The sequence below is a fragment of the Ascaphus truei genome, chromosome 5, assembly GCF_040206685.1.
Source record: "Ascaphus truei isolate aAscTru1 chromosome 5, aAscTru1.hap1, whole genome shotgun sequence".
NCBI classification, from domain to species: Eukaryota; Metazoa; Chordata; class Amphibia; order Anura; family Ascaphidae; genus Ascaphus; species Ascaphus truei.
The window spans coordinates 101,489,338-101,507,440 of record NC_134487.1 but is presented as its reverse complement, the minus strand read 5'-3'; the positions used below and the strand labels follow the sequence as shown (position 1 = coordinate 101,507,440).

The following is an 18,103-nucleotide window of genomic DNA, read 5'->3' as shown; positions in this document are numbered from 1 at the left end:
CAGTGGTGGGCAACTCCAGTCCTCAAGGCCCACTAACTGGCCAGGTATTCAGGATATCCCTGCTTCAGCACAAGTGGTGCAGTCTTCTATTGAGCCACCTGTGCTGACACAGGGATATCCTGAAAACCTAACTAGTTGGTGGGCCTTGAGGACTGGAGTTTCCCACCCCTGGTTTATACTGTAGCATGTTTTAATTAATGGGACCGCCCCAAAACATTAAAATCTACTTTATCAGCTAATTAAATCAGTGAATCAACATGCAGACCATATGTGCATTATAATTATACTCTAATGTCTCCTTGTAATGAATGACAAACCTAATTTTTTGCCAGGTCCAGTTGCAATGCGTTTCCTCTGGTAACAAAGGGGTTAAACAAATCCTCCTTTTTACTCGACATGTAGAGATGCATATGAAGTCAGATAATGATGCGCACGTGAGCTCCGCCAAAGCATTTATTCATTCAATATACATGATTGATAATCTAAATAAAATACCTCTGCAGTGAATTTCACTTCTAAGAAATTGCTCAGACTAACTGGAGCTGCTCATAAATCTCCTTATACGTCTGTCACTAATCTCTCTGCTCTCCTGATGCAGGCCCTGTATGCTAATAAGAATTATATCGGGCCCAGTGGGTGTTACGGAGATACTCGGTTTATTCTGTCAATAATGCTTATACTGTACAAAGCTTCCTGTAAAGCAGCACTGCCATTTATCAAACTATATTGCAACTGCAATAAAGAGAAAGCACTCACCCATGTAACATGCAACACTGTCGCTGAAAACTGTCAAAATGTCACTTACAAACTGAAGAAGCAGGGCCGCGGATACAGTAGGCGCGCGCGCCCGTCAGCCAAGCGATCTGTGGCCTGTGATCCACAGCGACGGGGAGGCGTGGTGGAGGCGTGGCCATGACGTCACGTGAGTGGTTCGCCTTCCATGGCTGAACCGCCAACGTCACCCGGCCGGCACGCAACCAAATAAAAATGATTTGTCTGCTAGAGAATCGCGCGTGTGCTCGCGCTTCATTGTGTTCTCTATGGCCTGCCTCATAGAAGTACGGCCTTTTGTACGTGCCGTGTGTGCAGTTGCGCTTCATCGCGTTCGCCGCGTATGCAGTCGCGCTTTATCGCGTTCTCTATGGCCTGCCTCAGAGGGACGGCCTTTTGTACGTGCCGCGTGTGCTCGCGCTTTATCGCGTTCTCTATGGCCTGCCTCAGAGGTACGGCCTTTTGTACGCGCCGCTTGCGCGCCCGCGAGGAGTGTTGACGCGGCCTAGAAAGTCAATCAAAAGTGGCTCATATGTTTCCAAACGACCCCTTGTGATGTCAGCAGCATAGGGATACAACATGTAACTGTTCCTTCCAGTTTCCTAAAAGATAAACGTCTGTGACACTGCCACTACCAACCTGCTACTATTAAATGTTATCATAAATATGGCTACCTCCTGACTTAGAGAACAATGTCACTATATCTCAATCATGTTTGCTATATCATTCTGTATAGCTGCTCTAGTGTACATGCACAGTGTTAGCATTTTGAGGCTTAATTCATAGGATGTAACCCATTTAAGTACTATTAATGGAAGCCTCCCAACATGTGATCGCCTTTTATTTTTAACTGTAATCTCACTGTATTCTAGGTCACAATAAAATAACTTTTTTTTTTTAACTGAGAGCGAGTTCCGGAGTCCAGTCTTGTGATGTTATGGAGCTTCGTTTGGCAATGCTGGGAGTGCTGGGCAAGCAGCAAATCTACAAACTTTTCTACTAGACTTAAAAATACATACCCCAAAATCAAAAGTACTATAATTCTGCATCTACGGCCCAGCCCAGACCTGCAGAACAGCCCACATATGTAATAGTTTAGAGTGCACTGTTAGAAATAAGAGGCAAAACTATTTTGTAGATGACCGAATTAAAATACATTATCTAAAAAATACGTTTTCTGTGTCGCTAAAACAATGTAGAGAACCGGGGGGAAAAAATGGGAATGTAAAATGTGCTGATTATCGTGTTCAATCGGCTTATTCTACACACCAGGGCTTTGCTCCAATCTGATGAATTGGACACTTGACAGAGGGATAATTCCTGGAAGTACAGTACATGGGAAACAGAGCCAAACCTAATTAACCAATCGGTGCCAAAACGTTGACTTTACTTCGTAAGAGCAGATAAAATCCACAGGTGCAATCACACCAAAAAAATAAAAGTGCATTAAAATGTGTTACATTTGAAGAAATATTAATAGTACATGCAACGATGATGCCTTTTTTCTGTGTAGTTGTGCTACAAATCCAGCACAAAAAGGCTTAACTTTATCTGGAGTAAATAGGTAATTTTAAAAGTGCCTGTTCCTCTGTCTCATAGAGCAGAGATGCGCAAAATGGGCGAGATTTTCTGGGGGTGGGGAGGGGGGGCGGGGGGTAAGGTGCTTACAGAGGCCTGGCGCTCTTCACTGCAACATTTAAATTAAGTGCCGGGGGACTGCGCAAGGCCTCTGTAACTCCCTTATATGCTCTCTGGCGACGTGTCTCCATGACAACGCGGCGTCAAGTGGCAACGTGACGTCACATGACGCTGCCCATGCCAGAGAGCCGGTAAAGGGGGGGAGGCAGCGTGAGCAGGGGGGGTGCAAACAGAAAAGTTTGTGCATCCGTGATAGAGGTTATCAGAGTGAAATCTGACCAATAATAATTGGCAAACTTTATTGGTCAATAAATCAATTGATAAACTAACCTATATTGATGGTCCAAATATCAGATATTGGTGAAAAGTAGGGTTGCCGACCTGTCTCAAACATGTGAATGTGCTCACAAGTGATATTTTTATTTGCTGTATGATATGAAATTAGAATTCAACATAGAGGGTGTGCTTTGCCAATACACTTGGATTCTCTTATTTTCAACTTCAAGCCTCTTTGAAAGGTCTGATATTGTTATGTGGTAACGTATTCAGATCTTCTGTTTTTATCCCGTTATTTTCTGAAACTGTCTGAATTTCTATATTGAATGTTTTTTGTAACATTCTTTTTCCGTAACCAAGCACTGTGCCACTTTTTCGTATATTAAATAAAAATGTAATAAGTACTTTCGGGACTAATTTAAACCATGTACCTTTTAGAAGAGATTAACCACATTTTGCTACATTGTTTTTTTGTGTTAATTACATATTTTTCATAGTACACAGGGACCAAAGACTCTGAAGGTAGGATCTGGAATTATTCTTGGTGGTGGAAGCGTATTAAGGTGTAGTTTGGCGGTTTTGGGGGAGATATTGCTCATTTTGACGGCCCTGCAGGAATGTAAATGAGTCAGCCAGATAGCTAGAAGTACGTATTAACCCTTTTCACATACAGTATACAAGTCATGTGCTCACATGTGTGCCGTACGTCACAGTCCAAAAGGCATGCCAAAACTAATTGCATTGTAAGCATGTCAAAGATTTTACTGTACCAGTGAAATCTGCAGACATAAGCACGTGACTTGTTCTGAATAGCTGCATCTCTCTCAGAAACCAGAGAATAACAAGAGGACCACATACAAAGTTAGGGGCCTTCTTCTTTTATTTATTTTTTGCAATAATATTATTACGATTGTAATCTTTGACCTGAAGAGATTAGTCCAATGTGGAATGTGAGATTTCAATATTTTAAAATCTCATTTATTGGGGGCTAGAACCCCAAAATCTCACTGATTCAGTCCTTAAAGTTGACATATGTACAGTAGATCAGTTACATGATATCAGGCAAATTAAAAAAACACATGTTTCACCTCTGTATTAAGAAGTACCCTTGGTAAGTAGTGAGGCTTGAACGACATGCTTTGCAACCACTTACATGTACCATTCCTCCCTAATCACTTTCAACCTCATTTTTCAGCTCTGAGTTACCTCGCACAACATGCAAGAAACATTTAGGTAGAATACCCAAGATTTATATTTAAATGTGTTACAATGTTTGTCTTCATCTGATTCACAGTAAATGAGTGCTAGCATACTGAGAATTTCTTCTATTTTTGTCTAGTCTCTTTGCATTGGTGTGTGAAAGTGCTCAAGTTTTTGCTCTGTGTGCACCAGCTTGTAATTTGGGGAGTTCCCATGTAAACAGTTTGGGAAGAGTTTCCCGACAAATTACAATGTATCAAATCCTGTGGCGTTGTCATTTATACCATCTTGTTTGCACACACAATAAAATCTGCTAGGTCCGACGTGGCACTTAGACTGTAAGCTCTTCGGGGCAGAGGATCCTTTTCCTAATGTTATTTTCATGTCTGTAGCGCTTATTTCTATTATGTTTATGTTAATTTTGGAGTTCATATCTCTGGATGTGTTATTTCTATATCTTTAATCATGGATGCATTCTGAATATCTTGATTAACACTCTGATTTCTTCAAACAGGTATGTTTCATTGAGCTGAATTCTACCAACAAGAGAAATTAAGTTTTAATTGACTATTGGGGTATGTTTCATTGAGCTGAATAGGCAAACCCTACCTTTATTGTTATTCAATTGCATGTGAATAGAGTATTTAATATCTTGTCTTGGCTCGTATGTTGTACCTACTTACAAGATGTAAGTTGTATTCAAGCGTTTTAGACACACAATGGTCTCTGCTATGGATGTTGTTCTCCACTTAATGAAGCAGTCTCCAATAGTCAGCTCAGCAACCCAGTGCATGTAAAGAAAAATGATACCATAGTGCAGACCAGTATAATGATAAAACTAAACTTTATATATTTAAAATTGAACACTTACAATAAAAATGAATATATTAAGCATTGTTCACAATATTAGTGAGGAGAGAAGAGTGTGTTAGCTTCCGGCTCACCCGCCTCTTCCAATGGGACCCGGTACAGATAGCCTCTTTCCGCGACTCCACGTCTTCGGCGGTGTACTGTGTGATTTGGGCTGTATTCTCCCGTGGGCTGTTTGAGCTCCCCTTCAGCTATTCAAGCCTGGAGCTGCCTCTCGGGTGGGTGATCTCGCCTCTCTCACCGCCGGAACGTCACTTCCGCTTAGTTCCGTCGCGTCACTTCCGGGTGCGGCTGGTAGAATTTCTTAATGGCAATCACGCCTCTCTCCTCTCTCCCGTCTGGACGGCTCCCACTCTACGCGTTTCGCCAGAAAAGGGTATGTGGCTTCCTCAGGAGTGTACCGCCCTTTGCACTTAGGTATCTTTTATATCATCCCCAATTAGTATTTAATTGAAAACAATTATACAAACATTTAAAAACATGGTCTGCACTTGTTGTCACTTCTACCCACATACATATGGTGGAGCAATTATTTTGAGAAGCAAATTCTCTGACTGATTAAACATTTTAACCTTTTTCTTTCTCCATGATGGTTGAGGAACATATATGTTCCTAATATTATCTATACATAGAAGGGGATCAGATGGACTTTATTTATGTCCTTAATTTGGGACTAAGTCGGTTGAGGAATAATTTATTTATTTGGTCAATTTTGATAGAATTTGACTAGATCATAATTATCCTGCGGGGAATCGATTGCAACGAAAAAATGATCAAATTACAAATAGCATAGGGGAATCAAGGGAAAAAGGGGGGAGAAAAAAGATGGAAGGGAAAAATCCATATGATGAATCTCAGGGGCCTAAGAGGAATGGCAATCCTTAGAATGATATGGAAATATTAGAAATGTAAACACGTATAAAGAAGTATGCACGTGTAAAAAATGGGAGCTCCATCATATATATGGATACATTTATTATCATAATTTGTACATAGGTTATCAAGAGGGGTAAATGGTCTAATCAATATACATATTCGCATATTTAGGTGATTGGGAAATACACGGCCTTTTATATATATAAAATATTAGCGTTCACATTGCAAAAATTAAAGTCAATAAATTGAATTGCCTTATACTTTACAGCACTTATTCAATATGTATCCAAAGTCTTTATGTTGATGAAAAAAACTTTATCATATTTTGTATCCGTCTGGGGGAACTAGGCTGAAGTGACAACAGCGACATAAACATTTTCCATTCTCATAACTGATATTTATTGCGTGCTGTGGGAGATAGAAAGAAGGAAGAGACAACAGAAGATGGAGAAAGCAAAAGACTGGTTAATATCATCCATTATTTGTAGATCTCATTAAATTACAAAAATGGTGCCAGCTCTATCTCCATGTTCAGGCCCCTGGGGGATAGGGTCCGCAACCTGTGAATCCAAAAAGTCTCCCTCTTGATGAGTTCTCCTCACTAATATTGTGAACAATGCTTAATATATTCATTTTTATTGTAAGTGTTCAATTTTAAATATATAAAGTTTAGTTTTATCATTATACTGGTCTGCACTATGGTATCATTTTTCTTTACATGCACTGGGTTGCTGAGCTGACTATTGGAGACTGCTTCATTAAGTGGAGAACAACATCCATAGCAGAGACCATTGTGTGTCTAAAACGCTTGAATACAACTTACATCTTGTAAGTAGGTACAACATACGAGCCAAGACAAGATATTGAATTTTGCACTTTAAATACTGTTTACACTTAGATTGTTTTTTTCTGTTCTATTTTCCTCCATGTTCCCCCTGGAATACAACAGGAGTGACGATTTGTGGGACTAGCGAAACCAGTCCCTACCAGCTGGGTTTGAGCAGGGGGTTTGAACCTTTTAAATATCACTATTTGCACGTTATTTAAGCACGTTTTTATTACCTGTTATAATCAATTGATTTTGTTAACAACATTCACTATATAGTTTTTTAGTGAAACATTAATAGAGCTAGCGCCGTTTTTTTCACCTTCACAAAGCAATAGAGTATTTAAGACAGACTATCTTGGCTGTGTGTCCCATCTTAAGTATCCCAGTTAAAGTGTGTGGCAGAGTTAATTTTGGAGTTGAAATTGGAGGTGAAGATTGGAGGAAGATCGTGACTCTGCACAACAACTTTGCAACTGTGAGAACGTAACATTCGAAAAGCTGTGATTCTTTGTACTCTTTCTATCCTCCAATAACTAGGAAGTCTCTCTCCTTCTGCATCTCACTATGCCCTCCCTATTGCTTTTTTCTGTTTACTGTTTACTGTTTCCTCACTCCTTTGTGAATGTCTCTGTTCTCGCCAACTTCCCCACTCCCCACAGCACCATTATTTATACACCTGTCTCCCAACAACTTCTTTGCCCCTCAATAAAATAAAAAACACCCCCACAAATCCACTATTCACACCCTCTATCTACCCCTTCCTGCTGCTGGGGATCTCCCCTATGCCCGAAGCCAGACATACACACCTGATTTCACCCGTGCCTCCCTGCTATCTCTTCCCCTGTAAAGTGTGTTAACCCTTAAGGTATTTGACTAACCTTAAAACTTGCCACACAAATCAAGCATCCCAACAGCCTGCACTCATGGTTACTGTCCCACACTCAGTCACTCCTACCACCCATTGTGACCAAGCACTGCCAACTACAGCACTTATTCCCTCACCTACTGTCTCTGCAAATTCCCCATCAACATGCTTAGATTGTAAGCTCTTCGGGGGAAGGGATTTCCTTTCCTATTGTCTGATTTTGCTGCACTTATTGTATTATTATAATTCCCTGTACTGTATTCTTTGTGAAGCGCTGAGTACACTTTTGGCGCCATATAAAGACATACAATATTATGTCTCATATTATTTTGTCACGTGTGTTACTGCTGTAAAGTGCTATGTACATGGATGGTACTATACAAAGAAAGATACACATACATACACACACAAAACCTCTCTGGATTACAATCTGTGCCAGTTCTTACAATTCTTACACTGTGTGCAAATGGGAGCAAAAATGGCATCGAGCAGATAAATAAATCTCAATGACTTGATCGTAAACTATGGCTCTAAACCATGAACAAAACTTTACAAAAACACGTTACGTACTTCAAATAGAACATGCATCTATAAATATTTAAAGTACATTGATATATTTCAACCATAAAGTTGTAGTTTAGAGTTGCAGTGTTGGTTATTTGCACGTTAAACTCTAAATATGAAAATGTTGGTGGGACATTCAAAGCACTGTAAAGCAATATGTTGCAGGCTCATCAAGGACCAACTGTGCCAAGGCAACAAGGAATAGAAACTGGATCACCAATCTACGAAAGCGTAAACCGTTTCAGTACTGTCCCAGACCACTTACTGTATAACACACAACTGGCAGAGTATACCCATTTATTCAACATCTGTTCTTTGTTACTAGTGTCTGTCTCATTACGCAGCATGGCTTATCGGAAAGCCTAATGGAAAATTATGTACCGAAGTGGTTGTGCCCTTAAAGCAATTACATGTTTATTTCTGTGGCTATTGATCCTTTTGAAGTAAGAATAACTAATCATAATCGCTCTTATTTTCTGCTTGGATACTCTCAGCGTCTATAGAATAAGAAGCCCCAAAAAAGCTCTTTCTTTTGCAATATTAATGTGCCAGGAACTAAAGATTCAATGCAGTTTTTCTTTTTATGTTATGCATAGGTTGCTCCTTCAAAGTCAAAGAAATCCAGTAAGGTCAATTACAGGTGCATTTTATTTTTAGGTGTCTAGAAATAACAGAACATGCATTTAATCGAAGCCCAAACAACATTAGATCTCATGACTGCTACTGAAAGAACTGGAGGCAAAGAAGGACGGGCAGACGTGTTGGTCCTTCCTTCCATGTGGTAAAATAACAGAGGGAGGAGTATTTAGGCGTGATACCTTATATTGGACTATCAAATAGTTGATACATTACAAGCCTTTGAACATCTCTGGGTACTGATCAGGAACCCAGACAACTGATATCATAAAACAACTCTCTGAAGACACGTTGGAGTTTGCCACGTAGCAGCCACAATTATAAGAGACTCCCTCTACATGTATTCAGATGACTAAACAATATCGGTTTCAATATCACTCTAAATACCCCAAATGCCTCCACTGCATTCAATACATGCACCTGATTCTCAGTTCTTTGGCGGAATCCACAAAAATTCAGCAATTAATGTAGCTTTTGTAAAGTTTAATAAGTCACATAAGTGACTTGCTCTATATAATTACTGATGTTTATTTCAAACAGGTAACTGGAATCCATTCACACACACTTAGACCATGCTCCCAATAACTGTTTCCAAGAAGTTTTGAATCTGGGCATAAAAGTAAGGAAGGATTGGGTGAGCCAGTATTGTCAAGCAGCCAAGTTATTAAAGAAGCCCATTCACATTTGAAACCATCTTAACTGCACCCCAAAATATTATTTTATATCAATGTTTATTGAATACTATACACACAGTCTAGATTTTGAAAAGACTGCACAGAACAGCAGAGTTAACCCTTGCTTTGACATGCTTGGCTAATCATACCGGTCAGCAAAGAGTTAAACAAATGTAGCTAAGACCTGATAAAGGTTAGTTTAGCAAAATACTGGAGGGCACATCAACAATTCTATAAAACTACAACCAATGATACAATGCTACCTATTTATAGACTTGGATCTATAAATAGTTGGCACTGGCCCCGACTATCAGAGAATGAACACGACGAAAGCTACCTTATCATTGTTGTTATTGGAGTGATCCAGCGTATCATATGCAGGGATACATTCCATTAATTTCCCATTCGGTTCACAGCTCAGATGCACCTGGTCTCTGCAGTGGGAGTGGCATGTATATTTACAGTCTGAAAGAGCAGAAAAATAGGCCAATTAATAGATAGTCAGATGTTCTTTCACAAAACTAAAATCATCACGATATTGCTATTCTCTTGGTAAAGGGATTTTTATGAAAACATCAAGTGATTTCTCAATACATCCTTTATGAATATGCAAACCAAAGTAAATATTTTTAAGTGGTCATACTGGAGTTGGACAAGAGGTGCCTGAAACCTTCAGCAACTTCATCTACATGAGGTTATTACTTGGCAGCTTTCTGCGAGCTCCCTTTTGTACACTAAGGCTAGGGCCATGGTCAAAAAGACTGTGCTGAGACGCGCTTAGGGGAAAAATCATTCCTATTGAGCGCGGCATTAGATGGCGCTTCCGCAGGCGTGCGGAGGCGTGTGGAATTGCAGCTGACAGCACAATTTAATTTTTCCCGCTGGGGGAAGCGCAGGGCCGGTCACGTGACCGCCAAAAGCCAATGGCAGTCTGTGACGTCGGCGCCGTGTCGCGCTAGCCCCGCCTCCCGCCCGGCTCCCAAGCGCGCAAGACGACGCTCATGCAGAGACACAAAGAAGCTCCAGGTTGAGCAGGAGAGCGTCAGCGCTGCGAATGTCACCATGTCCGAGGCCTAAAATTCCATACTTGTTAGCCTGTGCCACTACCCTCTTCCACTTTCCTCCTCCACTTTCACCTACCACAGTCTCTCTCAATACTTCTACTTGTTTGCTCACAATCACCACATTTGCTTTCCTTACTATCCCATCCTCCAATATGCTCACCATTGCTTTCCTTCTGTTTGCTGAAACATCTTTACTCAAGAACACTATCTTCCTTTAATCTACCTCGCACCTCTCCTTACTTTATTCACACCTCCTCCTCTCTCCCCTTCGTTGCACTCATGTACTACACTTCTTTTTGCACTCACTTCTGCCACATACCTTCCCTCCTCGTAAGAGCATATGCTCCCACCTCCTGTCCCTAGCCCTCCTACTACTCTTGGCTGCTGGAGACATTTCTCCAAACCCTGGGCCCTGCCATATACCCACATGCACTCGCTCACAATTGCCAAGCCTCTCATCTGTAATATTTGAAAAGTTCCAACCTGATATCTGTCTTCCGCTTACACCTGCTTCTCTCCCTTTTTCATGTGCTCTTTAGAATGTTCTCTCTCTAACAACACACAACACACTAGCTTTTCATGACCTGTTCTCCTCTCACAAACACCTCGCCCCTTGGGATGTGGGGTGGAGTATGAATACTTTCTTCTCGCTGTAAGCTTCAGATTATACTTACACCTGCTTCCCTGATATTCACATCTTTTGAAACCCATACTATTCGCCTTTTCTCTCCGCTCACTCTGCGTATTGCTGTTATCTACAGACCACCAAACTCTACATTCTCACACTCCAATTTGCTTTCTGACTTTGAATCCTGGTTATCCTTCTTCCGCTCTTCTGACTCACCCGCACTCGTCTTATGAGACTTTTACTGTCACATTGATGAACCCTCTCAGTCATGGGCATCTCGCTCCCTTTCTCTCACTTCCTCCAATGGATTACTTCCAGCACCCACAAGGATGGCTACTTCTTTCACCTCATCTTCACTAAAAGCTATTCCTTATCCGATTTCTCCATCTCTCCTTTCCCACTTTCTGACCATAATCTCGTCACTTTTTCGCTCTCTCACACTCCTCACACTCGGCCTCCAGCCTCTCCTTGCTATTCTCGTAACCTGCGTTCCATTGACATTAAATCCTTGGAATCCAAACAGGGTTACTTCACCTCTCTCAAACAGCCATAAATCCAACCCACACCACCTCTTCTCTGTCATTGACACCCTTCTTCGACCTCCCACCACTCCATGCTCCACTCCTTCCATTGAACCCCAAGACTTTGCTGATTATTTGAAGTGCAAGGTGGAAGCTATCCACAAATAAATCCCGTCCTTCCACACCCCTCCTTCCTCCATCTGCCTTTGTCTCCTTCTCCCCAGTTACAGAGGGAGAAGTATCTCTCTTGCTGCTCTCCTCAACCTCCACCATATGCTGCCCGACCCTGTTCCCTCCCATCTCCTGAAACCTCTTGCTTTTACCATGGTCCCCATCCTCACTAATATCTAACTCCTCTCTTTGCTGTGGTACTTTTCAAAACTTTTTTAAACAAGCTATTGTTAGACCTATTCTTAAGAATAACAGCCTAGACCCTACAACCCGTTCTAACTACACCCGGTCTCCCTCTTGCCTTTTTGCTTCAAAACTTCTGTAACGTATTGCCTCTTTACATATGGTATACTTCACTTTCTTAACTTCCATAACCTACTTGACCCTCTCCAATCAGACTTCCACATAGCATACTCTATAGAAACTGCAGTCATGACTGTAGCTAATGACCTCAATATTGCTAGATCTCAAGAAAACTACTCCATTCCGATTCTTCTTGACCTCTCCTTAGCTTTCAATACTATTGACCACCCACTTCTTCTACACATTCTTTACGCTCTTGGTATCTGTGGCATTGCCCTCTCCTAGTTTTCCTCCTACCTTTGTCACTGTTCCTTCAGTGTCTCTTATGCAAACTCCTCCTCAACCTCTATGGAACTCTATATGTGTACTTCAAGGATTCATTTTAGGCCCCTTACTCTTCTCTCTATATACCCTCTAGTTGGGTGACCTCATTGTCTCCTTTGGATTTCCCTATCAGCTCTATGTCGATGATACACAACTATATTTATCTACACTGACCTTCCACCAGCAGTCCAGCCAAAAAAATATAGAGTGCCTATCAGCTAGCTTTGCCTGAATGGCCCGTTTTCGCCTCAAGCTTAATATGGATAAACAACCAAACGTGTGTAGGGCACTCCTAAAAAATACTATCTGTGTTTCATTAACAGAAATATTATTCAAATAAAAAAAATGTGAAGGATAGGAATGTATTTATTAAAACTTTAGTGGTGTGTTAATCAAAAAAACTCATGATCATGAAACGGCAAATTTAAAAGTGAAAATTTAAGAGCCACACTTGTGATCGTAAAAACAAAAGGTATATTTGTGATCGAAATATAAAAAAAATTGCATCTCAAAAAGCCTGTAAAAGAACAGGTCAGCAATTCTTTCAAATATGAGATTTCTTCAAGAGAAGAGGAGTGCAAATTCCACAACCTAAACAAAGACATTAAAAATAGAGTATAGTGTAATGCATTGTCAGAAGCTACATAAAATGAGTGGGGGAAATCCTATACAGTCATATTTCCCAAGTAGAAAAACAGCATATGATAACAGTGACATCATAGTTTTATGGGTGTATCTCAGGAGAGAAGAAATAAAACACAATAGTGCAGATGGTTTAACTTCTATGTATTAAAAAGTATATAAAACCTTTAGCTGTACACTCACAATGTGTACAGAGAATATGTGAATTAAAATATAAACAAGGGTGAGTTGGAGTGTTTGTAGGGTACTGATTTCACCACCGGCGATAGAAGTTCTGGCACCTTGTGATCTCACTATGCTCTGTCCGGTCTACTCGCTTCCGGATGTGAAGACACATGATCACATCTCCAAATCCGTCGTTGGGACTCAACACGTTTCTCTAGGAAAGCTTTGGAAGTAGTCATACCCCGTATCTACCATCCTACTCTTAAATGTACTCCCTTCAATTAGCCAATTACTTAATTTAACATTAATAACCATAATAATCATTTAGAAGCTGATAAAGTGGGATAAAGTCGCATAGCATTACAATCTATTTGCCACGCTTAATTGAAATACACCACTTTACTTCATACTACAAATTGCAACTGACTCATTGGTGTTAAATATCATGTTACAATAAATGTATCTATATCCTGGCCTCTCTTTATTCACCCTGGCAATCAAATATACAAATCATAGCTATATTGCTTAGATCAGTGGGTTTCAACCTTTTTTTGGTTAAGGAACCCTATAATTATATTGTGACATTCTGCAAACCCCAACTCTCTCTAATAGTGTGTCTGAAATCAGATCCATTGTAAGGAACCCCAACCCTCTCTAATAGCGCGTCTGAGATCAGATGCATTGTAAGGAACCCCAACTCTCTCTAATAGCGCGTCTGAGATCAGATGCATTGTAAGAAACTCCAACCCTCTCTAATAGCGCGCCTGAGATCAGATGCATTGTAAGGAACCCCAACCCTCTCTAACAGCGCGTCTGAGATCAGATGCATTGTAAGGAACCCCAACCCTCTCTAATAGCGCGTCTGAGATCAGGTGCATTGTATGGAACCCCAACACTCTCTAATAGCGCATCTGAGATTAGATATATTGTAAGGAACCCCAACCCTCTCTAATAGCGCATCTGAGAGTAGATATATTGTAAGGAACCCAAACTCTCTCTAATAGCGCGTCTGAGATCAGATGCATTGTATGGAACCCCAACCCTCTCTAATAGCGCGTCTGAGATCAGATGCATTGTAAGGAACCCCAACCCTCTCTAATAGCGCATCTGAGATCAGATGCATTGTACATTCTTTTGTAGTTAGTACAATTTTCAAAATTGCAGGGAACGCTTTAGGCTGCGTCCATAGATGGACCAGCCGTGCTGAGGCGTGCGGACGCTCCGCGCTGAGCGCCTGCATCCTCAATGAGGATGCCTTGAGAGGGGGCTCACGCGATCGTCCGCAGGCGCGCTGACGAGTTGGAGTTTTCAGCCGAGCGCCAAGCTGTTTTTTAGGGCGCTGTCGGCTGAAAACCTCCAATCACAGCACAGCAGCATCAACGTCATGGCGCCGTGACGTCGGCGCCGTGACATTGACGTCAGTGCGTCGCGGGCGATTGGCCCAGCGACGTCACTGCGCTGACTGAACCAGGCGAGCCTCAGCGTTAGCGCGCCTCCGCTCTACCCACACCTCTATGGCCCGGGCCTTAGGGAGGCCCAGGGAACCAAAGGGTTCCTAGGAACCCCAGATGAAAAACACTGTCTTAGATATTTACAACAGTACGTCACATTGAAAAAATAATACATACATCTACAAAAGTAATTGGTTATATCATTTTACACATTGTTTGGACAGTTTTTAACCCAACTATGTTTACACCAGTCAAACAGTGGGTTCTTATCTATCCACTTGGTAATCTCTATAATTTACTACATCAATTCTTGCTGCTGCTCACCAGAAACTCGAACTTTAAAAACTGTCCAAACACGGTCTCAAATTATATAACAAATTACTTTTGTAGATGTTTTTTCAATGTGACCTACTGTGGAACATATGTAAGCAATGATAATCTATGATTAGTATATTTGCTTACCAGAGTGAATAAAGAGGGCAGGATATAGATACATTTATTGTAACATAATGTTTAACTCTGAGCAATTTGTAGTATGAAATAAAGTGCTGTTTCTCAATTAAGCGTGGCGATTAGATTGTAACACTACGTACCTTTGTATCTGTGACCGAATCCCACTTAATCAGGTTCTAAATGATTACTAGGATTTTGGTGATTAATGTTAAATGAAGTAATTGGAGGGAGTGTATTTAAGAGTAGTGTAACCCCCCTATGGGATTAACATGGCCTTTTTGGGGGGTAATGGTGCAGAGCCATATGCTGTAGGTAGTGATACGAGCGCAGGAGGTTGCAGAGGCCCCGCGCTCTTCCCCAAGGCATTTAAATTAAATGCCGGGGGGATCGCATGAGGCCTCTGTAACCTACATACCGGGATTCAGAAGCCTTGTTGTGCCGCGTCGCCATGGCAAAATGGCGTCAAGTGATGCCGTGGGGCCATGTGATGTGAAATCACATGACTCCGCTTTGTCATTTGACGCCCGTCACCATGGTGACGGGGTCATGTGATGTCCCCTGGGGCGTCATTTGACGCAGGTAAAAAAAAGTAAGGGGGGCGCGAGCACCTGGGGGAGCAGGCAGGAGGGCGCAGCTCCAAAAGTTTGCGCTCCCCTGGTGTAGATCCCTTTATCTATGGTGAGTCAGCCAGAGAAGGGAACCTATTGTCTGAGCGTAACGGACGTTATGTGGAACAGGGACCGGTCAATTAAGTATAATCCAGTGTCCGCACCTCTCCAAGGTGTTGAGAGGATGCCTGGGGATCCAACCGTCATAAGAAAGCAATGACGCCTATACTTATGTGTCCATGTGAATGGATGAAAAAAGCCTTAGTAAAAGGGACATTAATAAAAAATGTTGTTTGTACTAAAAAACGTTCCTGGCCCCCATCATTTCCATCTTTGCTATCTCAACGCCCAGACGCACGGAGCCTGCACCCTGAATACGTTAAAGCCTTCTGAGCAGCCACAAAAGGAGACACTGATGTAATCTTGTTAGTAGTACATGAAAAATATTACATCTATTTCCCAAATACTGGCCTTGGTCAGAATTATATGAATAATGCTAAATGACACGATAATAAATTAACAGTGTGATCAACAGTAAACCAAGAGTCTTGTACATTTTACAAAGATAATACTAGTTGGTCACTTGTCTGATTTTGAATACATTGGGCTATATTTACTAAGCAGTCTTCTACCATAAGACACATTCTGGTGCTGGAAGAAACCATTGACTTCAATGGACATCAGATGGCAGAAGGGCCATAACATTAGTGGGTTTCATTTAGCTAAACATGCACTCTAACCAATCCCAACAGTCATATGCCTAAATTAACATAATTCAAACACCTAATTACCTACCTAAAGCAATAGAGATGAGTAAAACAGGCACTCGTTATGGCAGAAATATAATAAGAGGATTTATGTAATTTTATGTTTCTCTTCTCAAAAATTATTTGGATTTATTTTTTAAGTGTGCCGTTTTACATAAAAGCAGATATTGTTTTTGTATCTGTAGTTATGCTCCAAAAGCAGATATACATTTTTTTATTTATTATAGTAAGTGGAAGTATAGGTTAGTAAAAACAAAAAACAACATTAGTGTTACTCCTAGTTTAAAAATGAAAGAGAAGGGGTACTCCACACCTTCTACTATCATCATTTGCAGCAGAAGCCAAAAAAGAATAGAATACATGACTGGCATATTACATGCTGCTTATTAATTAAAAACTTGATTGTTTTCCCATCATGTACCAGCCAGCTCATTGTAATTTGGCCTGTATCTGAAGACATGGTAGAGCAGACAAGGGGAATGTAATAGTTACACAGCTGTTTCCTTACTCTGGAATGGCTCCGTTTGATTTTTGCATGCAAATATGTTTTCCTATTTCACAAATCTGCAGACATTGTTTATCCAAGTTCAGTGAATGCATTGTCAGGCTGACAAATTGGATCCATTTGCTCCATCCATGATGAGGGTAGTAATACATCTGAAACATCTACATTTGTCTGATTCCTACTGTGCAGCTATGGTCAGCAATGCAGCAGAATGAAGAATAAAAGCTCTTGCATACAGTGGTTGTAGAAAGGTCAGGCTCTTCACAGGGTACAATCCCTTCTTTTCACTTCTCTTACATATAGAAACCCGCCGAAGGACACCACATTCTGTGTAGACGGGCTGCCCCAATGCGTTTTCATTCAGGACCTTCATTACAAATGAACGTGCATTGCAACCTTTTTCAAAATAAAGACGCATGTCTTTTCTCAGGCCGACACCTATTGCTTCATCTAGATATGATGTTTACTATATCATTACAGTGTATGTAAGACCAAAATACAGGCTGGTGCTTGTTGTTAAAGCGGTTATCCACAAATTAGCATGTTATCAAACCTCAGGCCAACATTTTATTTTTCAGGGAGCCCTCAGTTTTAGTTCATTAAAATGACATTATTGTCAGCGAATGCTATAATGTGTCCAGATATTGGATTGCATGTGTTCTATCAGAGAAGTAGAATGACATTATTGCTGGAGGGCTCATCAAACAGTGGACATTTACAATGTTTTCATTCTTATAATAATAATAATTATTATTATTATCTAGAGTGGGTCAGTGAGTAAAGGCACTTACTTTGAACAATGACACAGAGTTTGTTTCAGCTCCTTGTGACCTTGAACAAGTCACTTTATCTCCCTGTGCCTCAGGCACCAAAAACCATAGATTGTAAGCTCTACCGGACAGGGACGTGTGCCTGCAACATTTCTGTGTACAGCGCTGTGTACACGGTCATTGCTATACAAGAAAAACTATATAGTATATTTATTTTTTTAAACACTGCTTGTAGAATTTAATGTTTTTTTATTTATGTGTTTGCTAGAAGATTCAATAGTAAAAAAATAAAATAAAGATACATACTGTATCTGCATAACCAGGAGCCTCTCAAAGGTAGAAAACAGAAAGTGTTGAGCCTGTGGTAAAGTGACAGATTGACAGGCCCAAGTCAAATAAGACCCTGAGCAGCTCAGGGTCTTGTGCCTCATTCTCCAAAAACAACGCAACTTTTCTGGGCAGAAGCTATTACACGGACCTTACACTGACCTCTGCACCGTGTATACAGTATGTACATAGTGATCAGAATCTA

At 40.9% G+C, this 18,103-nt stretch overlaps 1 protein-coding gene across 2 annotated transcripts in view; it reads right to left on the bottom strand.

Annotated features, from left to right (window-relative positions):
- Window positions 1-18,103, bottom strand: part of RASSF3 (Ras association domain family member 3) — a 175,802-nt gene that overhangs the window by 68,424 nt on the left and 89,275 nt on the right. For both annotated transcript variants that reach the window (XM_075600340.1, XM_075600341.1), the window contains exon 2: window positions 9,537-9,664. In XM_075600340.1, the coding sequence (XP_075456455.1) occupies window positions 9,537-9,664 (128 nt within the window). The remainder of the gene's footprint in view (window positions 1-9,536; window positions 9,665-18,103) is intronic.